Source organism: Martes martes, assembly GCF_963455335.1.
Source record: "Martes martes genome assembly, chromosome: X".
NCBI lineage: Eukaryota > Metazoa > Chordata > Mammalia > Carnivora > Mustelidae > Martes > Martes martes.
In genome coordinates this window covers 43,626,067-43,650,141 of record NC_137897.1, presented here as the reverse complement: position 1 = coordinate 43,650,141, position 24,075 = coordinate 43,626,067, and the positions used below count along the sequence as shown (strand labels likewise).

Below are 24,075 nucleotides of genomic sequence, written 5' to 3'. Positions count from 1 at the left end.
TGAGTTTAAATCACTAGATTTTTGTGGCCTGGTTTTCACAGTTGTAAAACTTGGTTGATAATTTTTCTCTTCTTGGTGTGAGGCAGATGCTTAGCAAAGTATCTGGCACATAATTAGTTCATTTTCTAAATACAGGCCACTTAGTTTTTAAAAACTGCAACTACCTGGCAAGTGTCACCATGGATATCACTATTAACATTTTGCTATATTTCTTCTAGTCTTTTTAAAAGATAATTGCATGGACATTCTTCTGCCCGTTTTTTATTAAGCATTATACTAATGAATGTGAGAAATGCTATCTTCCCATATCGTCATCAACAATACAGATTATCTTTTGGATTTTTGTTAATAAGTGGGGGAAAATATTTCATGGTTTTAATTTTCATGCTTTAATTACATATATTTTCAAATTTATTGGCCTTATATTGGTTGTCTGCTCATGCTGGTCATTTTGTATTTGACATTGGAATATTCAGGTTGTTTCTTATTAAGTGCTGTATATATCAAGTATGTTCACTTTCATATCTATTGCAGATACTTTCCTTTTGATTTAGTTTTTAATGTGTTTTGGCATCTTGAATTTTTGACAGTTATATACTCAAATTATTTTGAAACTAAAGAGCAAAAAGAAAACTTGCCTTAAGAAACTACACAAATTAAGGGGCGCCTGGGTGGCGCAGTGGGTTAAGCCTCTGCCTTCAGCTCGGGTCATGATCTCAGGGTCCTGGGATCAAGCCCTGCATCAGGCTCTCTGCTCGGCAAGGAGCCTGCCTCTCTGCCTACTTGTGATCTCTCTCTCTGTCAAATAAATAAAATCTTAAAAAAAAAAAAAAAGAAACTGCACAAATTAAAACACTGGCATCAAGGCACCTGGTGGTTTTTTTGGTTAAGTGTCTGCCTTTGGCTCCAGTCATGGTTCCAGGTCTTGGGATCAAGCCCAGCATCGGGCTCCCTGCTCAGTGGGGAACCTGCTTCTCCCTTTCCTGCTCCTCCTGCTTGTGCTCACTCACTCGCTCTCTGTCAAATAAATACAATCTTTTTTAAAAAAATAAAGCCAGTGGCATTGGTGTAAGAAGATAACCTAGGAAAGGATGCTAGTGTGCATATGCATAAGAACTTAACATATAATTATAGGAATTATTGGTTGATAGGGAAGGACAATATTATTCAAGAAACTGTGTCAGGAAAATTGTTTATGACTTTTGAGTGGGGGGACTATTATAATGAAAGAAATTCTAGATAACTCAAAAGTCAAATATTTTTTTTTAATTTTTTTTTAAAGATTTTATTTATTTATTTGACAGATAGAGATCCCAAATAGGCAGAGAGGCAGGCAGAGAGAGAGGGGGAAGCAGGCTCCCCGCTGAGCAGAGAGCCCGATGCGGGGCTCGATCCCAGGACCCTGGGATCATGACCTGAGCAGAGGCAGAGGCGCCACCCAGGCGCCCCAAAAGTCAAATATTTTTAAAAGAAATACATTACAGGTGAAATATAAATGAATATTTACTTGGTTTTTGGTTGGGTTGGCCCTTCCAAGCATTAAAAGAAAGGGAAAAAAACAACAGAAGCATTAAGTAGTATATCCAAAGTAAAAAGGTACATGACGAGCTGCGGAAAATATTTATAATAACCTAATACACAGTTGACCCTTGACTAATATGGGTTTGAACTGCAAAGTTCTACTTCTGTATGGATATTTTTCAATAAATACAGTATTGTAAATATATATTCCTTATGCTTTTCCTAAAAATCATAACATTTTCTTTTCTAGTTCGTTATAAGAATACAGTATATAATAAACATACCATAAAAAATACGTGTTGCGTGTTTGTGTTACCAGTAAGGCTTCTGAAAGTCAACAGTAGGCTGTTAGTGGTTAAGGTTTTAGGGAGTCAAAAGTTCTACTTGGGTTTTCTACTGCATGGGGGGTAGTCCGCACCCCTAACCCCCATGTCGTTCAGCAGTGAACTGTAGTTGATATCTTTAGTAGCTATTATCAGTAGGAGAGATGAATATCCCAGTGACAAAGTGGACATAGGTCATTTCAGAAAAGAACAAATTCAGTAAACTTGCAGAATAATTTAACCTTGTAGATAATCAGGGAAATGCAAATTAAATTTTTTCTTCTTTTACCTAGTGGATTCTTACAGATTTGTTCTTGGGGTCACACCTATACACACATTCCTGGCTCAAAACATTTGATAGCTCCTAGCAAATTACTTAAAGTCCTGGAATTGGAATTTTTAGATCACTGCCTATATATTTTTTTCCTAAAGATATTTATTTACTTGAGAGAGAGCTAGAGTGAGAGGGAGAGTGAGTGAGTACAGAGGGAGAGGAAGAAGCAGACTCCCTGCTGAGCAGAGAGCTCCACAAGGGGTCCTGAGATCATGACCTGAGCAGAAGGCAGACACTTAACCAACTAAGCCACCTAGGCACCCCCCCAATACATTTTTAAGGCTTGAAGATGCCTACTTTCCTTGAGCAGCATACCCAGTTTTCTGTACTGTGGTTAATACTAGATACTATTTTTAAGAAGAACATTCGAAAAAAAATTTTTTAACCTTTTGACCCCCTTTACCCATTTTCCCACCTGTCCATCTATGGCAGTCAACAGTCTGTTCTCTCTATCTATGAGCTTGAGTCTTAAACTTGTTTTTTGTTTTTTAAATCCTGCGTAGAAGTTGAGATTATATGGTGTTTGTCTTTCTCTAACTTATTTCATTTAGCATAATGCCCTCAAGGTCCATCCATGTTGTCACAAATGGCAAGAATTCATTCTTTTTTATGGATGAATAGTATTTCACTGTATATGTATACTGCATCTTTATCCATTCATCTGTCCATGGATTTAGGCTATTTCTGTATCTTGGCTGTTGTAAATAATGTTACAGTGACAATGGGGGTGCATATATCCTTTCAAATTATTGTTTTCTTTTCTTGGGTTAAATACGCAGAAGTGGGATTGCTGTATCATGTGGTAGTTCTGTTTTTAAGTTTTTTTGAGGAATCTCCAGTTTTCCATATTGGCTACACAAGAAAGACATTTATTGATCACTTTGTATATCGGCAACTGTGTGAAAGAGTTTTCCCCTAGATTTGATATCTTTACTGGAAGAAATCAGTGTGAACCTTGGCAATCAGTATGCATCCATTGAACTGGCAAGTGCTTTCTTTTGCATTACCAGGTGAAGGAAAATAACAATCAGTTTGCATTTATGTAGCAGGAACAAGATGGTAAAGATAGACTTTTGTCCCTGGTGCATTCTGAAACTATAAGATCCAGAGAGACCTTGATACTGCTGATAAAACAGAACATCATGCTGCTATATTAAATTGATGCTGACTGAATCTTGTGAGCAGAAAACACAAGTACCTTAGATGCCTTAGGCATATGTGTCAGAGACTGACTTCCCTTTGAAGCATGAAGGTCTTCTACATCAGGAAAGTTTCTAGGGGTCCAGAGGTCTGGGAAGATTTCCCTTCTAAAGTGAGAGATGAATTGCTGTACCTTGTACCATATAGCATGAGACAGAGGAACAACATATGAGGTGCCTCTTTGGATTTTGGAGCCAGCATACATCAAATTTGAACTTGCTCTTTTGATTATTTACTGGATAACCTCTAAAGTGATAGTGAAGTCTGGATCTAGAAAAGGCTCAGAACGGTTCAGGTCATGATATAAGCTGCCCTACTACATGGACATTTCGATCTAGTAGAATAAGATGTCTGACTTTGGTATCAGCCAAAGATGCCTCTGGCAAGCTATGATAGGAGAAGTGCAGCTGAGATTCCTAGAATTTTGGCAAGGCTATTGTCTGCCAACAACTATTCTAACATTCAGAAAAGCAACTTCTGGCTTGCAACTGAAACTTGATAAAGACTGAATGCCTGATTATGAGATACCAAGTGATGAGAGGATTCAAATGTTCATCATGAATTGGGTTAATTAACCCACAGAATCAAAAAATTGGATCTGCATAACTGCATTCCATTAGATATTGAAGTGGTATATTTGATACTAAGCCTGAGTAGGTCCAGAAGGCACAAGTGAACTACATGAGTAGGTGGTATAGACTCCCATGTTACATTTCTCTTGCTCCATCACCTCTCCGTCCATCTATATGACTTCAAGGAGAGGAGAAAAAAGTACAGGCCTGGTTATGGAAGGATTTTATGCCAAGGATTTTACATGCATTTAATTACCACAGAAATTTGAGGTAGCTCTTACTAATGCTTCCTCAGAGGGAAGAAAAGGTTTGGGACTTAGCTGAAAGAAAACCTTTAAACCCCTGTTTTTCCCTGTTCTGTTTTGGATACTGAAAATACCTCTAGTTTATATTTCACAACAATATTGCTGGATAAATAGGTGGTGTTAGTTCATTTTGCAGAAGAGGATACTAAGATTCAAAGAGGTAGCTTACCAACTATCTAATTCCAAAGTTCATACTCTTTGTAGTAATATGCTGTTTCTCAGTATTTAAGCCCCTGTTATGTGAAGTAATTGCTTTAGTAGGTGGCAAACATTTGCTTCTCACATTACCAAGGTAATTATTAGGTCTCTTTTCCTAGTAAGAAAACTGGTTGAGAGATTGGAGTAGCTCATGATCAAACAGCTTATTAAACATCAAGCTAATAACTGAACCCAGTTTTGTTTGGTTGCAAATCTAGGCCCGTTTCCAGGATACCATATTGCTTTACAGAGAAAAAAAGCAAGTGTAATCATTTCCAGTTACCATTCATTAATAGAAGACTTCTCTGTCCCAGTCCCTAGCCTTCTTCCTCCTCCACTTTCAGAAACTTTACTATAAGCTTTCAGTCCACACCTTGTTACTGGAAAAACAGGCCCTTTCATCAGTAAAAAGAGAGCAGGAATATATGGCAATGGGAATCCCGTAAGGATGAAGTCCCAGTTTTACAAAGTTAGAAGGTCTTTGCCTCCTACGGTTAGAGGGTTTAATGTTGCAGAAAAATACAGCCAGTGTTAATCTTCACCTTTAACTGGGAATTCACTAGGGCTTTTCAGTGTTCCTGATTCAACATTTCTTATCAGGCATTCTAGTTAACTTTCAACTGTGGTACAGATTCTTCATTTTGTTTTTATTGGTGTCTAGCTCATTTCCTTTATTTCTGTTGTCTGTACCCTTCCAAGTAGATTGTCTACATGTACAAGTTTATCCAAGTTAAAAATGCACAGATGGATTGTTTTATTATAATATTTCCCTTTAATCCCAAGTGATTGGCAAATTTCCCATTTTCTAATGTATATTCTTTCAAAAGTTAAATTGCTAAGTGTGTTGGCCTAAAGATTTCTTTTCCTATTCTTTGTTTTTGTGTATCCCTCATCCTCCAAAACACTCTTTGTGAATACCTGTTTTCCTCAGCCTGCAGACTGCAGAGCCTTAATAGACAAACTCAAAGTTTGTAATGATGAGCAACTCCTCTTGGAACTGCAGCAGATCAAAACATGGAACATTGGGAAGGTATGTGAACCCATGCTCCCAAAAGACAGGGCTCCCTGGAGTATTACATCGAGAAGCCACAATGAGGTAGCATCATTCATCAGTTACTTAATAATTATCTTCTGTATGTCTAGTACAGCTCTAGACCAGTAGCTTTTAGCTTGTGAACACCAAGGAAATTGTGAAAGAAAATTTTGCTAGCTGAGGATGAAGAATGTTTACACAGGTAATGATAAAGAATTTCAACCACAATTCCTTTAGTTTGACAATATAAGTTTGAGATAGTTAAAAGAGTCTTCTTTAGAGAACTCTAAAAATGAACACTTCTGATAAAATGGGTTCTGGCAGGGAGAGTCATTGTGTTTGTAGACCTCAGAATGTAGCCAGAATTCACTCTCTGAAGACCTAGTTAAGGTGTCTACTGGTGTTAGTACATGTGTACTTTGATGGATGTAATAATGAACTCAGGTTTATATGCCTGAGAGTATGATATTTCACATATGGGTTTCTGTACTGGTGGGGTTTAAAGAGAAGCAGAGGTAGGAAGTGAACTTGTCTAGGTTCACGCTCAGCAATCCATTGTAGCAAAGCACCCACACAGTACTTAGCACTTTATTCTTTGATGTTCCTCTTTCTCTTCCCTTCTCCAGTGTGAGTTATACCACTGGGTGGATCTGTTGGACCGCTTTGATGGAATCCTGGCAGATGCTGGACAAACAGTGGAGAATATGTCGTGGATGCTCGTATGTGATAGGCCGGAAAGAGAACAACTGAAAATGCTTCTCTTGGCTGTGTTGAACTTCACAGCCTTGCTCATTGAGTACAGCTTTTCCCGGCATCTATACAGTTCCATAGAGGTAGGAGAGGTTCAAGCCTGTGTGGTCTCTTCTCAAGTAGAATTGTTCATGTCCAGAGATAAATTGCTATTTCTTTCTGATAATTGTTTCTTTCCTTTTCATTATGGAGGTCTAGGGTTTTCATTGTCAAAGACAATGATGATGTTTCTTGGATATAGATACCTTTCACAGATTGTTGGGAAGGTTCTTTACTGTCACCTTCACTCTGCCTTTCCAGATTCAAGAAATTAGTGAGAATGTAATACATGTATTGACGTATTCTTGGGAATTTCCAAAAAAATTGATCTTTGTTCCAGGTTATTAGAGCAGCCCCAAATCACTTAAACTATTAGAAATAGTTTGATTTCCTTGATACATTACTCATTGCCTAAGTTCCCTGTTAGTGTTAATTTCCTCAAGTCTTTGGTAAAGAAATAGGGTAAGAATTGAAAGGAAATGGCTTGGGAAGAGTGGAATAACTGAACTAAAGTGTAGCACCCACAGTTTTAAGTGAGGAACAGATCAGCAGTCTCTTAAAGATAAAACAGATTAATTGCAAAAGGAAATCCATAGCCTTCAGGATTATCAGCAACCAGAGATACCTAAGTTTTTTGCCGTCTAAATGACATAATGATTTTAACACTGACCAAATGCTTCAATATATTGATGAACCTTGATTTTATTAAAAAAAAAATCTAAGTAGTCACTCTTAGGTTACTGTTACATACACTATACTGTAACAGTCGTAAATGCCACTAGCTGTTGTTGATATCTTTAGCTTCTATACGGAGGACCCTGCATTTTAATTAGTTCCAGTTTTATATTTGTCTCAAAGGATACAGAAGAACAATAAAATTATCTTTCTTTCACAGTATTTATAATCTACTTAGAGACTTAATGTTCTTGAGTTCCACTATATATTAAAATATCACTTTTGTCTCTTTTGTAATCCCCTGTGGGGATACCTGTGCAATTTCAAGCTGTTGCTCACTTTTTTTTTTTTTAATTTTGTTGGACTTTCTGGCTTCCTGCCAGTTTATAAGCTGCTTATGGACAAGGTTGCATGTTGTAGGTGCTCAAATATTTATAAATTTGTTTTGTACTGTTAAACTTGTTGATAGCTTTGTATATATAAACAAATCTATTACTACATAGGCATTTTAAGTTTTCAAGGCCTAGTGTTCCCGATACCATGAACTTGCCCTTTTTGTTCCCTGTAGCATTTGACAACTTTATTGGCTTCCTCTGATATGCAAGTGGTGCTGGCAGTCCTTAATCTTCTGTATGTATTTAGCAAAAGATCAAACTATATCACACGCCTTGGATCTGACAAGAGAACCCCACTGCTAACCCGGCTGCAACACTTAGCAGAGGTGAGTCACGGGTAAAGAGTTGGAAGGGGACAGAAATTAGACCATATAGTTCATTTTCCCAGGTGTTTTTTATATTGTCAAAATGGATAGTAATCCCTAAGTTTATTGGCCTAATTGAATAGAATTATGGGGGCCCCCTTAACTAAGTAACCCCCAAAACCTAAGAAGTATTTTCATTTGTTACAGAGCAATTTTGAGGGATTTCATGAATTCCTACTCAACAAAGCAGAATCACTCTTTGTTCAAAAATGGCAACAACTTTTCTAGAAAGAAAGTTCATAATCAGATTCTACTTAGGAAGGAAGTATGGTACAATCTGGATTTGAGTCTTGTCCCTGTTTATTAGCTCTGATACCAGTTTTCTCATAGAATTTAGTATGTCTACCTTAAAAGTGGTTTCAGAATAAAATAAAATGTAGGTTACTTAGTGCTATGCTCAGTAATTGGTTTGTAATGGTAGTAATTAGAATTGAAGGCAAAAGAAAAAACCCTCTCATATAAAAGTTCAACTCAACCAAACTATTGTCTAGTTTTAGAGACAAATTGATGATATGTACTTACGGTTTGAGAGAGGTAGAAAGCTTTGCTAGAAAGCTTGCTTAGAAGAAAATTGAGGGACACCTGCATGGCTCAGTCAGTTAAGTGACTGCCTTCAGTTCAGGTCATGATCCCAGGGTCCTGGGATCAAGCCCCATATCACACTCGCTCTTCTCCCTTTCCTCTGCCTACCACTCCCTGCTTGTGCTCTCTCTCTTTCTGTCAAATAAATAAAATCTTCTTAAAAAATTGGTAAGGCTGACTTCTTAAAAGCCAATTAATGATTACCTCATAAATAATATAACTTAATTTTCAGGCTATTTTTAGGTACATGATTCCTTAAAAAAAATTTTTTTTAAAGATTTGTTTATTTTAGAGAAGGAGACAGAGTCGGGGTGGGGGGTGGAGGGGCAGAGACAGAGGAAGAGTGAGTCCTAAGCAGACTCCATTGCTGAATGTGAGCCCAGTGCAGGGCTCAGTCTCACGACCCTGAGATCATGACCTGAGCTGAAACCAAGAGTTAGACTGTACCACCCAGGCACCCCTCCTTAAAAATCATTTTTGAATGATATGATATGTGACATGTATTATGAAAATTCTAGGACATATGGAAAAATGAGAATATTAATCACTTTTAATTCATCCAGATGGAGCTTCCTTCAAAATTTGAGCAAACTTTCCTCTTGTATTTGCAAATATGTATATACAGATGTGCAGCCTGTTTTCTTAACATAATTTTCTCATGTTATTAAAAAATGTAAGACAGTTCAATATTAGCTCCCCACGTAACAGTAAGAGGAGAAAGAAGCCATATTTCAATAGATGCTTCAAAACCATTTGATAAAATTCAGCATATTAATTAAAACTAATATAGACTCTTAGAAAGCTAGGAAGACAAACTTTAAATATATAAATCATCTACCGGAAGTCTTAATGGAAAAACTGAAGCATCACTGTTGAGTTGAGAGTTACATAAAAATGCTATTACTTTTTGCCGCTTAAATTTGTAGTAGAGGTCCTAACAAATACAAGAGAAAAGAAGGAAATGAAGGATACATATTAAAAGAGAAAACTTGGGCCCCTGGTGGCTCAGTCGGTTACATGTCTGCCTTTGGCTCAGGTCATGATTCTATGGTATTGGGATCCCTACTCAGCAGGGAGCTGCCTTCTCCTTCTGCCTCTCCCTCTGCTTGTGCATGTTCTCTGTCAAACAAAGTCATAAAAAAAAAAAAAGAAAGAAAACTTGATACTATCTGAGGGTGATAGGATTGAGGCTTTTGGTTTTCTGGGGAGGTGGTATAAAATTATTAGAACTAATAAAATTATAGTGAGGTAGCCAGTAAATAATCACTATACAGAAACAAATATTTCTTCCATACCTTGGTAATAACCAATAAGATGATTAGAAAAAAGACCCCATTCATGGTATCAACAAGTGTATTAAAATAAACCATACTAGATAAAGCCATACATTTAAGGAGAAGGTAATGTGTAGAAGGTTATAGTGTGATTTACTAGTAGGGAAGGAACTCTTAAAGCATAAATCTTAACTGTAAAAATTTGAATTTGATAATACAAAATTAAGATTTCCCTTTCAGTGAAAAACATAACTCCCGACTGGCACTTAAATTGGAATGTAAATCAGCATACTGCTTCTTTGAACAAGAAAAACATTAGTTGAAATAAACAGTGTACTTACTGATATGGTTGACTAACATTTCTGGTGCAAACTCATTTTGTCATGGACCAATACCACATTCGAACAATTGGTGCAATATCAGCTGGCCTGTGTACAACATTAAGCAGCCACTGCCAAAGATAAAATTTAACAGAGTAGTGAGTGATAGATCAAAAGTGTTTAGTCATGTTCTAAAACTATCAAGCGGGGTGGGGGTGCTGCAGTGGCGCATTCAGTTGAGCATCTGACTCTTGGGTTTGGTTCAGGTCATGATCCAGGGTCATGGGATCAGGTCATGATCACAGGCTCTGCACTCGGGCTCGGAATCTGCATGAGTGCCTCTCTCCCTCCCTCTGTTCCTCCCTCTCCCCATCAAAAATAAATTAGCAATTTTTTTTAAAGAATTGTCAAGGGACTGTATTAGTGTAGTATATTTAAGGGACACCTCCAAATTAACAAGGATAAACAAAGGCTATGGATAGATAATTCAGTGTTGAAACTCATTAGTAATTACAGAAATACTTATAAAACTCATTAGTTTATAAAACTATAAAACTTTTTTAATTATAAAACTAAATATAAACAGCTTATAAAACTGTCATTAATAGAAATTAGAAAACTGTGTATTGGGTAAGTGTTAGCAGGCATGTGAGGCTATAGGAACCCTTGACTCTTACTCCTGGGTATATATCCCAAAGATGGTATCACATTATTCCTTAAGGTAACATCTGGGAAAATATCGCATCATTGTGGCAATTAGTAGATTGGGTACTGTAAAATGTGGTACATGCATATTATGGAATATGTAGCAGTTAGAAGCAGTGAACCAAATAATACATGTAGCAACATCAGTAGCTTTTAAAAATAATGCTGGGGGGTGGTTAAAAATGTTTATTGGTCAGTACCATTTCTGAAACTTAAAAATGTGCACACACAGCAATGTAAAGTTTTGAAAAAATTAATAGATATCAGAAGTGAAAAGTGTTGTCTTTGGCAAGGAGAAAGGAATGTGAATGGGCAATAATCAGACAGATGGTTTCAATAAATAAGTAAAAGAAAATAAAGTTAATCAGCAGTATTTAAGATCTGTTAGAACAAAACTAAACCTTTACCTACAAATTTAAAAGATGATCTAAATTTGTGAGCAGAGACAGATACCATTTTTTGCATGGGAAGATGCAGTATAGAAGAAGCTCTCTTTGATCAGGTTAGGGTCAATAGTTGTTAGGTTAGTTATTGTTAAAATGTTAAAGCAGATCTTTTTAAAAAATGTCATTAATACATACCACTTTTTAAAAAATATTTTATTTTTAGAGAGGAGAGTGAGTGGGGGAGGGGGTTGTGAAGGGGGCAGAAGGAGAGAGAATGTCAGGTGGACTCTAGACTGAGCATAGAGCCCAGTGCAGGGGGGTTTAATCCCATGATGCCAAGATCATGATCTGAGCCAAAATCAAGAGCCTGAAGCTTAACTGACTAGCCACTTAGGTGCCCCAGTGCATACAGTTTTTTAAAAACTGAAACACAAATGGCAATTCCTTTTCCTCCTTCTAATGTAAGGCCACAGACACTACTTTGAGTGAGAAATAGTCTGTTCTCTTACTTACATAAACTACAACGATCATCTCTGATTTCTTTAAAGTAGAGCAACAGTGTAAAGACTTCTTTGTAAAGGAACCTGAATGCAGAATTAGAAATTTTTATCATTTACCCCTGAATCTTTTTCCTAATTTAACACTTTTAAAAATCTTACCTTTTAGCTTTTGCCAAATATTTGGATTAGTTTTAATACAAATAGTTTCCTTTTCAGTTTAAATCATTGTTCTGTGTAGTGTTTTAACTTCCTTGTATACAACTGATATAAATGAGTTTAGAGATAAACACCTGATTTGGTACACATACAGATAACTGGTGGGAGCAAAAGAGTGATTGCAAGCAAGGCTGCATTATTCAGTATGTTTTAAGTTTTTTAATTGGTATAGGAACAGACAAATATGTCTGCAGAATAAAGTAGTAAGCCCCATGTTGTTTATAAAGAAAAGTGGGACAATTCAAGAGAAAAATGTGTTTAGATCATTTCTTTACACTATTCACATAAATCCTACAAACCTATTTAGAAGTAAATATAGGCAACTCTTTAACATCTTTCATGAGGAAGGATTTCCTAAGTCAGGAAACCTATAAGCCATTTTAAAAATTGACAGATTTTATGTGAAAATAGTAAGACTTCTGTATGATAAAATAGTTAAAGTAAAGGGCAGATGACTTCTTAAACTGGGAAAAAGTATTTGTGTACAACAAAGGAGTAACACATTATGTAAACAGCTTTTACAAATCATTAAAAATGTAAATAACCCAGTAGAAAAACATGCAAAAGTATATGGACAGATAATTCATAAATGAATATGAAATCATTTTTAAACTTGGTCAAGAAAACATGAAAAGAGTATACTAGTAATAATGGGGGAAATGTACATTATGTGAGATCATTTTTTACCATCAGATTGCCAGCATTATCTACAATTGGCTAGGTTGTGGGGAAACGGGTACTTAGGTACTTATAAACTGTTGGTGTAAAAACGCCCTTTTGTAAGGTTATTTGGCCACACCTTTAATTTTAAAATGTATACATTTTATTTCATCCAGTAGTTCTATTTTAAGGAAATTATGTTAGGAACATATTCAGATGTGCACAAAAATTATGCTTAAGTATTCTTACTACACCATTGTTTGGAAAAAAATTTTTGAGACATCATATTTAACAAGGCATGAGCCTATATATGACCCTGATAGAGCTCCTCAATGAAAGGATCTCTTAGCAAGAAAAGTTAGTTGAAGATCCCCATTTATGGTTTTTTAAAAGTCCAAAAGTAAGACTATATTAATAAAGTGAAGAAAGAGTTATATATCTTAATTGTAAGCTTAGATAGGGAATTGAATTGGGGGAAAAGATGATGGGTCAGTTTCACTTTTTATATTCTGTGCTTTAAATGTTTTATAGCTATAATATACTATATATTTTATAATTAAATGTGAGAATTTGTAATAACTTTGTAGATCTATCTTTAATGACTGTAACATTCCATTGTTTGTGCTGTTGTTGTTACCTGATTTAATGCCTACTATATGTAATCCTCTTAATACTCTGGGAGTAAGAATTCTTACCCTCATTTTACAGGTGAAGAGTATGAAGTTAAGCAAGCTGAAGTGATTTGCTTATAATTCTCATAATCAGACAGTGATTTGGGGTTTGAAACCTGATCTGTCTGCTTATACGAGCCATACCCTCTCTGGGGATGTACCATATTGAATGGTTTTCAGATTTCAGAACAAGCTTTATGTTTATAGATGGAAGAAGAGTACTCTAGTTAATTTAGTATTTTGTGTAGAGCCATAACAGTACCTATCAGAATTCATATTTTGTTAGATCATAGCACCCCACTTGGAGGCTGATTATCTGTAAAACTAATACTTACTACTATATTTAACTGTTCTGACGATTTAGAAAGTAAAAGTTGAGATGCATACTATACTTTTACAGGGCACACATATGCAAAGTGTGGAATTTTTTTGCTGTAGTTTTTGGGTAGTTTGGGGTTATCTTGTTCTTTTCTTCCCTTGGATCATTCTATCACCAGGAAGGATTGCTTAAAAGATTGCTGTTACAGTAGTCTCCCCCTACCCTATCCACAGGGGATACATTCCAGGACCCCCAGTGGATACCTGAAACCAGAAATAGTACTGAACCTCTTATATACTATGTTTTTTTTTTAAAGATTTTATTTATTTATTTGACAGAGATCACAAGTAGGCAGAGAGAGAGGAGGAAGCAGGCTCCCCGCTGAGCAGAGAGCCCGATGCGGGGCTCGATCCCAGGACCATGGGATCATGACCTGAACCGAAGGCAGAGGCTTTAACCCACTGAGCCACCCAGGCGCCCCTACTATGTTTTTTCCTGTACATACTTATGATAAAGTTTAGTCTATAAATTAGTCACAGTAAGAGATTAATAATAATAACTAATTGAACAGTTATAAAAATATACTGTAACAAGAGTTACATGAATGTGGTTTCTCTGAAAATACTGTACTGCATTCACTCTTCATCTTATGATATGATAAAATGCCTATGTGATGAAGTGAGGTGAATGACTAGACATTATGACGTAGTAATCGTGATACAGCCTAGGTTTGCTGTTGACCATCTGATGGTATATCAGGAGGATCATCTTTCAGACTGCTGTTGACTGTGGGTAACTGAAATCATAGAAAGTGAAACTTAAGATAAGGCAGGACTGCTGTATATTCTGTTGTGTTTTGGGCTCCTTTTACCATATGATAGATATGCCCCCTTTTTCCTCTGAAATGTGCTAACGTAAAGACTATAGATGGAAGGTTAACTTTTGAGTCCCAGACAATTTAGAATATTGATAGGTGTAGCTTTTGTTACTATATGATGTGCTTGATGCCTTTGTTATTACAAATAAGGGCATCTTAATGTTTTCGAGGGATAAGATATAATATGCTAGGTGTTCAGTAATAGTAGCTACCATTACTCAAACTACTGTTAAAATTTTTAAACTTAATTTTTCTCAATTTACACGATATAATTTGTAAGTTGTTGACACAGGTTGCTTTCTCCTACATCTTCTTTTGAAATGTGACAGTTCTTCTAACAGTGGTCTTTGATAGACATTTTGGTTTGTGTCTTTTCATTTTTTAGACTGCTTCCTAAATCTGAATTCTTACTGTTATCAATGCCCTGTACAACAACTACATGTATTCACTTGCATGTGGTTAAGAACTTGGGTTTAGAAGGACCTAGTTCTGTCAACAGATCAAATTAATCTCTGTATATCTGTAAATTGGGGATTATGGTATCTGCCTCATAGTTTTGAGGTATAAACTAAATGAGGTCATAAATAAAATTCCTAGGTTTAGTGCTGAGCACGTTGAAAGTACGTAATAAATGGACACTATCATTGAAGATGGTTGTCAGCACATAAATAAGTCCCTTTTATATTTACTTTCTTTTAAAACTATATATACATTATTTTGCATAAATACCTATTGCCACACAGTTTTTTTGGTGTAGTGTGTTTTTCTCTTGGGTCATCTTCCCATAACCTAAAATGTATCCTAATTATGTACATATAATGTACATATAAAAGTATGTATGTATTTTTATCTTCATGTTATATTGACAATGTTTAGCATATTTTTGTCTTTGAATTATAAAGGCAGGATAATTTTGCATCTCAGTTTTCTTATTTAATGGTTTGTTAAAAATTCACTAAATCACTTGTATAACTATGTCTCTCTTTTAATGGCTACCTAATATTCCATAGTTTGAATGTTCCATAATTTATTCAACTGTTTCCCTATTAATGCATATTCTATTTTTTCCTGTTATGAACAGTGATTGCTACATTAAGCAGTTTTATATATGTCCTTACTTACTGATAATTTTGATTCTTTGTAAGAGTCCCAGTAATCTCCATGTTACTTTAATTGGCCCTTACCCGATGAGTAGTGAATTTGAGCATCTTTTCATGTTTGGCTATTAGAATTTGCTCTTGTGGGATTATCTGTTGATTAGCCCATTTTTCTCTTTGTTTAGTGTTTTTCTACAAAAGTTCTGTTGGAGATATTAGCCCTTTGTCTCTTTTAAAAGTATTTTCCCCCAAATCTTTGTGTTCTTTTTGTTTATTGTGTTTATGTACATACTGTTTTCAAAAATGGTTGAAAAGAAGGTAAATGGCTTCTAGACGAAATGTTGAACATCATGTTTTGATCTTTATGAAAAAATGACTTTGTATGTGGTATCTTTTCTCATGATAGTTTTTTGGTGGCTCCCTTAACCCAGTGATGTGGGCCAGTTGTGAATATGAATAGTGGTTAGTTAACTGCAAATACAGAGAAAGTTCTCCAAGAAGACTTATTGAATTGTTGAAAGCTAGCTGATTTTTTTTGTTGTTGTTACTGTTGTTTTAAATTTATTTAAATTCAATTTAGTTAACATATAGTGTATTATTAGTCTCAGGGGTAGAATTTAGTGATTCATCAGTTGCATATAATACCCAATACTTATTACTTCAGGTGCCTAATGCCGATCACCCAATTACCCCATCCTCTCACTGATGACCCCCCCCCACCCAGCAGCCCTCAGTTTGTTCCTGTAGTTAAGAGTCTCTTATGGTTTGCCTCCCTCTCTTTTTATCTTATTTTATTTTTCCTTCCCTTCCACATGTGAGTGAAATCATAAGGTGATTGTCTTTCTGTGACTGACTTATTTCGCTTAGCATAATACCCTCTAGTTCATCCGCATCTTGCAAATGGCAAGATTTCGTTCTTTTTGATGGCTAAGTAATATTCCATTATATACATTTATATATATACACATATATATATACATACACACACACACACACACGTACATACTACATCTTCTTTATCCATTCATCTGTTGATGGACATTTGGGCTCTTTCCATAGTTTGGCTATTGTAGACATTGCTGCTATAAACAAGGGGTGCAGGTACCCCTTCAGATTACAACGTTTGTGTCCTTTGGGTAAATACCTACTAGTGCAATTGCTGGGTCATAGGGTAGCTCTATTTTCAACTTATTGAGGAACCTCCATACTGTTTTCCAGAGTGGCTGCACCAGTTTGCATTGCCACCAACAGTGTAAGAGCATTCCCCTTTCTCACATCCTTAACAACATCTATTTCCTTAGTTGTTCATTTGAGCCATTCTGACAGGTGTAAGGTAGTATCTCACTGTGGTTTTGATTTGTATTTCCCTAATGCCAGGTGATGTTGAGCACTTTATCATGTGTCTGTTAGCTATATGTATGTCTTTGGAGAAATGTCTGTCCATGTCTTCTGTCCATTTCTTGACTAGATTTTTTTGTTCTTTGGGTGTTGATTTTTATAAGTTTTTTTTTTTAAGACTTTATTTATTTGGGGTTTCTGGGTGGTTCAGTCAGTTAAGTGGCTGCCTTTGGCTCAGGTCATGATCCCAGGGTCCTAGGATCAAGCCCCACATCCAGTTCCCTGATCAATGGGGGAACCTGCTTCTCCCTTTCCCTCTGCATGCCGCTCCCCCTGCTTGTGCTCTCTCTCTCTCTTGAATAACTAAAATCTTTTAAAATGTTTTTTATTTTTAAAGATTTTATTTATTTGAGAGAGAACAAAGAGAGGAAGGGCAGAGGGAGGGAGAGAAGCATGCTCCCAGCTAAGCAGGGAGTCAGATGCAGGGCTCTATCTCGAGACCACTCATCCGTTTTGATCTAGTTGGTTTTGTGAAGGTCTAGTACACTGGTTCTCAAACTTGAGCTTATATCAAGTAATTTTATTATTGGTCTCCCCCTCCTGTTTATGATTCAGTAGGCCCAGAACAAGGCCCGATAATGTGCATTGTTGTTGTTGTTGTTTTAAAAATTTTATTTATTTGTTAGAGTGAGTGAACATAAGTGTGGGGGTGGGGGGAGAGGGAGAAGCAGACTCCTGGCTGAGCAGGGAGCCTGACGTGGGGCTCCATCCCAGGACCCCAGGATCATGATCTGAGCTGAAGACAGACATTTAACCAACTGAGCCACCCAGGCACCCCGATAATGTCCATTGTTTACAAATTTCTGGGTGAGGCTAAGACTACTGGTCCAGGGACCACACTTTGAAAACCCTGGTCTAGTCTATCTTATTGTGTAAAGTTACAAAATCTTACTGAATTCTTACAGCTGCATCTCAAAGAACATCAAGCCTTTTTCCTGATATCTAAATACTTACTCTTTAGCAAATCCCATCTAGTGAGGTGGTGTCAAATATGCCTCTATGGCATGGTTGGTAAAATAGTTATTTATTGGGTGTCTGCTTAATTGCTAGAATCATGGTAACACTACAGGGTAGGTGAGCATAATGAGATTCAGAAGTTACATTATTTTTGGGAATAGCTTGTGGGCTCTTAGCCTCTGATGAACTGTGAAATGTATTATTTGTTGTTACTGTGGTAGGGGTTGTTATATAGCATGGTTTGGAATAAAAATACAGGTGTGTCAGCCTGAGGCTGACTCTTGAATCCACACCCAAACCTTCCAGTTGATACCATTTAAGAGGTGTGTAACCGGGGCGCCTGGGTGGCTCAGTGGTTTAAGCCTCTGCCTTTGGCTCGGGTCATGATCCCAGTGTCCTGGGATCGAGCCCCACATCAGGCTCTCTGCTCAGCGGGGAGCCTGCTTCCTCCTCTCTCTCTCTCTGCCTGCCTCTCTGCCTACTTGTGATCTGTCTGTCAAATAAGTAAATAAAAAATTAAAAAAAAAAGAGGTGTGTAACCAACCCTCTGCTGGATGTAATACAAAACATGTTCTTTTCTTTATAAAGCTTACATAGTTGAGAAAGCAGATATATGTGCATAATAAAAAGGACAAAGAACTAGTTTTTCTGAGTAGTCTAATAAATACCCTAGAATCTCAAACATTCCATAGATTTACCTTGCTGGCTGCAAAAGAAACTTTTCCCCATGATAAAAATATATGCTCATTATTTTTAAAAATTTAGAAATGTACAAAAGATAATTTATCATGACCATGTGCTATTCTTAGCATTTTGGTAGATTTTCTTAGTCTTTGTTTTATGAGTATTTCTTTACATAGCTGAACATGTGGTATATATAATTTTATAACTTTAATGTATTAGCATTGGTGTTTTCCCCTATTAACTTTACATAATTTTGTAAGAAATGTTTCTTCGTGTGTAATATCATAAATGTCACTGGGTCACAGACTTTGATGAATCAGGTTTGGTTTGGCACATGGTTTTTTAAGGATTCTAGCTTAGCACAACTTTCTAGTCATTGGTGCTCTATTTTTATCAGATTACAAAAGACAGAAGGAAAGATTTTGTGGTGACAGGTGACACGTATAAGTATGCTAAAACAATTAGTTGTGACAACAGAAGAAACAAAAGGAACAATGTGAAGGTGTACAGCCTTTCAAGCTTATTCTGCCTTGCAAATTCAGATCTTTGGTTTGATCCTGGGTCTCATCCTCTCTGTCTTTTCTGTGTGGCACCAAATCCTCATTATTAGCAAATTACATGTTTTTTCACTAGAAGTCCTGGGAATAGCCAAAAAAGTAGAAAATGTAATGACAAAGTATTTTTCTTACTGGGTTTTAAACTTTTTAAGTAAAGCTGTAGGAGTTAAGGTAGCATGGTAGGAACAGTGGAATTCAGTTGAATATTTACACAAACAGATCTAACATATAGGACTGGAATTTATAATAACGACAACGTTTCCCATTAGCAGAAAAAGTAGCTATTCAATAAATAATATTATAACAACTGGCTAACTATTTGTGGGGCAATTAAGGTAGATTCTGCCTCAAAGTAAAATTAAGATGTATTAAGAAGTTGAGTGTTAAAAGCATGAAGCTAAAAGCATTCAAAGAAAGTATAACTACATGTTCTCAGTTGTTTTGGGTGGGCAGTCATTTGGGGAATGAAACCAATACCATCAGAGAAGAAATAGATATAAAAATAATGGTTTTATACCTTCTGTAAGTGAATATTTTAAGTACTCTCAAGTTACACCAGCATATGACTATCTCCATTAACAGAACATTTCTCATTGTTTGGGTAAGTTTTCAGTATTTTTCTGTCGTAAGTAATGCCACAATGACTATCTTTAATGCATCAGTATTTGGTAACAGATGCCTTTATCAAGTTCTTAATGAATGTTGGACCTTGTAATTTATACATTCTTATCTCATGTAATCATCAGAAAGATGCTATAAGCGTCATTTTCTCAATTTTATACCTAAACTCAATTTTGAGATAAAGATCCAAAAAATTGAGTATCTTACTCTGACCGTTGAAGATGACCATAATAGCCAGCTGCCTTAAATCTTTCCCTTTTCACTGGTTCCTCCTATCTATATGTATATTTGAAAAAGAACAAGAGAAAGCAAGAACATACTTTTTTTTTTGGTCAGTCTAAAAGCATGTCTATTTCTGTTGATTTTTTTTTCAAAGAACCAAAATTGGTTCACTTGATTTCTGTTTCGTTTATCTCTGCTATAATTTTTGCCATTTCCTTCTTTTTGTTTGCTTTGGGTCTGGTTTGCTCTTTTTTCTCTAGTTCCTTAAGGTAGAAAGTTAGGTTACTGATTTTAGATCTTTCTTTTTTTTAAAGGTAGGCAATTACAGCTGTGAATTTCCCTGTAAGCACAGCTTTCAGCAAATCCTTAAGTTTTAGTATGTCATATTATTTTCATTCATCTTGGGGAATTTTCTAATTTCCCTTGTGATTTCTTATTTTACCCATTGGTTGTTAGGAGTGTGTTATTTAATTTTTACATATTTGTGAATTTTTCAGATTTCCTTCTGTTTGGGATTTCTAACTCGGAGATGATAACTTTGTATGATTTTACTCTTTTTTAATTTCTTAAAGTTTGTTTTGTTGCCTAACATGTGGTCTATCTGGGAGAATGTTTTATATGTATTTTAGAAGAATGTAGGGGAGGCTGGGTGGCTCAGTGGGTTAAAACCTCTGTCTTCTGCTCAGGTCATGATCCCAGGGTTCTGGGATCGAGCCCCACATCGGGCTCTCTGCTTGGCAGGGAGCCTGCTTCCTCCTCTCTCTGCCTACTTGTGATTTCTGTCAAATAAATAAATAAAATCTTAAAAAAAAAAGAAGAATGTATATCCTATTGGATGGATTGTTACATATATTTATCTGTTAGGTCTAGTTGATTTAATGTTCAAGTCTTCTACCCTTGTTTTTTTGTCTAGTTATAAACATTTTCCCTTTGGATTAGACTAACACTTGAGTAATGAAGAGTTAGTTTGAATTAATCCTTAGTTTTAATAGTACACAAAAAATTTGGTCCTGTAGAGTTCTGTTCCCCCATTTTGTGTTGCCACAAATTACATCTTCATACATTGTGTGCCCATCAGCATAGATTTATAATTACTGTTTTATATAGTTGTCTTTTAAAACACAGAAAATGAGGGGTTATAAAATTAAAAATATGTTAATACTGACTTTTATAATTTACCTATGTAGTTACATTACTGGTGTTTTTATTTCTTCACATGGAGTCAGGTTACTGTCTTTTGCCCTTTCATTTCAACCTGAAGGACTCCAATTAGCATTTCTTGAATCATGTGTACCAGCAACAAAGTCCCTCAGCTTTTATCTGGAATTCTTAATTTCTCCTACATTTTTGAAGGATAATTGTGTCAGATCCAGAATTTTTGATTGGCAGTTCTCTTCTTCTAGCACTTGGAATATCTCTTCCTCCATGTACTCTGACCTCTGTGGTTTCTGATGAAAAAAATTAGCTATTCATCTTACTGAGGATCACTTGTACATGACAATTTCTTTTGCTCTTGCTGCTTCAAGCTTCCCCTGAATTGGATTTGTAGATCATGTCTTCGGTGAAATTTGAGATGACTTTAGCAATTATTTCCATAAATAATTTCTCTCTTCCCCTTTCTCCCCTCTTTCTGGGACTCTCGTTATGCATACATTGGTATATTTGACGGAGTCCCACATATCTCTTTGACTTACTTTTGATATTCCTTCTTTCTGCTCTTCCAGCTGGGTAATATCAGTTAACCTAGCTTCAAATTTATTGATATTTTTTCACCTCCCAGTATTTATATGCAAATATACTTGTCTCAGAATTTTTACAAAAGTAATACATGTTTAGTGTTGAAAGTAAGAAAGTACATAAAATTATAAAGAAGTAATAACAGTCTTCAGTCACCATCATGTACAAAAAATAAACAGTAGCATTGTGTTCGATATCCTGCTTTTCCCTCCACATAACCCATGGTGAATATTTTCCCACAGCATTAAGTATTTCTTTGAAAGTGTGATTTTTAAAATAGAACTACCATATGATCCAGTAATCACATAACGGTATTTACCCAAAGAATACAAAACACTAATTCGAGAGGATATATGCACTCTTATGTTAACTGCAGCATTATTTACAGTAGCCAAACTGTGGAAGCAGCCCATGCCCCATGGATGAATGGATAAACAGTGGAAGAATATTTAGCCATAAAAAGAATGAAATCTTGCCATTTGTAACAACATGGGTGGAGCTGGAGAGTATAATGCTAAGCAAAATAAGTCAGTCAGAGAAAAGACAAATACCATTTGATTTCACTCACGTGGAATTTAAGAAACAAATGAACAAAGGGAAAAAGACAAACCAAAAACCAAACAGATTGTAGCCTGAGAGGAGTTGGGTGAAATAGGTGAAGGGGATTAAGAATACACTTCTTGGGGGCGCCTGTGTGGCTCAGTGGGTTAAAGCCAGCTGCCTTCGGCTCAGGTCATGATCTCAGGGTCCTGGGATCAAGTCCGCATCCGGCTCTCTGCTCAGCAGGGAGTCTGCTTCCCCCCCCTCCCCCCGCCTACTTGTGATCTCTGTCAAATAAATAAATAAATAAGATCTTTTTTTTTTTTTAAAGAGTATACTTCTTGATGAGAACAGAATAATACATGGAATTGTTGAATCACTATATTGTATACCTGAAAGTAAGTTAATACTGTATGTTAACTGTACTGGAATTAAAATAAAAATTAATAAATGTGTTGACTTAAAGATTTTTTAAAAAGCAAGTTTGTTTTAGTACTTTGTAGGAAAATAGAAAATGTAAAGAAAATAGAAAATGTAAAGAAAATTTTAAAGATTAGGTAGTAGTCTTGGCTTCAAAACCACCTCCTGGTCCTCCTGAGTTTCCAGAACTGCCCTTCTGTGTCTCTTGGCAAGTACCTCCTCCTGTGCTCAGCCTCTGAGTGTTAGAGTGCCTCAGGGATCCACCCTTGGCTTTCTTGTATAATTGCTGACTCAAAAATCTTTACTGGATATATAATAGATACCTCAGTTGTAATGTGTACAGTATCAGACTTCTGACTTCTCGCATTTGTTTCCCCCAGGCTCGGTCTATTCCATGTACCTGGCCCCTTTCCTTTCCTGGACGGTGCTAGGTAGACTCTTCTGCAGGACCTCTACATAGCTGTGTTCCCGGTTCTCTCTATGGCTTGCTCCTTCATCTTTACCACTATCTCTGCAAGGTCTTTCCAAACATCCTGTTTTAAAATTGGAACACCCTGTGTACTCTTTGTCACCCTCTTTGCTTTTATTTTTCTTTATAGCACATATTACCTACCACCTGATGTTCTATGTATTTAATTAGGTTAGTTGATTCATACCTCTCCCTGCTTACATCTGCTGGTGAAACACTCAAAAAGTGAATATTTTCATTTTTGTTACTGTCCTTTACAATGCTATAATTTGTTTGCTTCCTTTTTTATAACCTCTTTGTTTATATTTGGTGAAATATTCTCATGGCTTCCTTTAGTTCTTTGTGTATGATTTCCTTTAGCCCTTTGAGCATATCTAAAATTATTGATCTTTGCCTATTAAGTCGAGTATCTGGATTTAGGAACAGTTTTTTTTCTAGCTTTATTGAAATATAATTGATCTATAATGTGTAAATTTAAGGTTTACAGCATATTGATTTGATACACTTGGATGTTACAAAGTGATTACCATACTAGGATTATCACCTCACATAGTTATTCCTTTTTTGTGGGGAGAACATTTAATATTTACTCTGAGCAACTGATAAATATATAATACAGTATTGTTAACTATGGTCACCATGCTATACATTGGATTCCTAGGTCTTACCATAAAACTGGAAGTTTGTACCCTTTGACCAACATCTTTCCATTTGCCCCAGGCCCTAGCCCCTGGCAACCACCATTCTGTTTCTGTGAGTTCAGCTTTTTAAATTCCACATATAAGTGATATTATACTGTCTTTCTGTATCTGACTTGACAGAATAATACTCCTGTGTGTGTGTGTCATATTCTTTATCCATTCATCCATAGATGAACACTTAGTTTGTCACCATACGTTGTCTAGTGTGAATAATGTTCCAGTTAATAGGAGAGGGCAGATATCTCTTTGATGTCCTGATACCATTTCCTTTGGATATATACCCAGAATTGGGATTGCTGGGTCATATAGTAGTTCTATTTTTAATTTATTGAGGATAGCATTTTCCATAGTAGCTGTGCCAATTTACATCCCCACCAACAGTACAAAAGGTTCTCCTTTTCTCCAAATCTTAACCAATACTTGTTATCTCTTGTCTTTTTGATAGTAGTCTA

General features: G+C 36.0%; 1 protein-coding gene across 1 annotated transcript in view; it reads left to right on the top strand.

Annotated features, from left to right (window-relative positions):
• Positions 1-24,075, top strand: part of HUWE1 (HECT, UBA and WWE domain containing E3 ubiquitin protein ligase 1) — a 176,260-nt gene that overhangs the window by 31,331 nt on the left and 120,854 nt on the right. Inside the window, exons 5-7 of the mRNA XM_080795415.1 lie at positions 5,385-5,483; positions 6,113-6,319; positions 7,519-7,671. Of these exons, the coding sequence (XP_080651541.1) occupies positions 5,385-5,483; positions 6,113-6,319; positions 7,519-7,671 (459 nt within the window). The remainder of the gene's footprint in view (positions 1-5,384; positions 5,484-6,112; positions 6,320-7,518; positions 7,672-24,075) is intronic.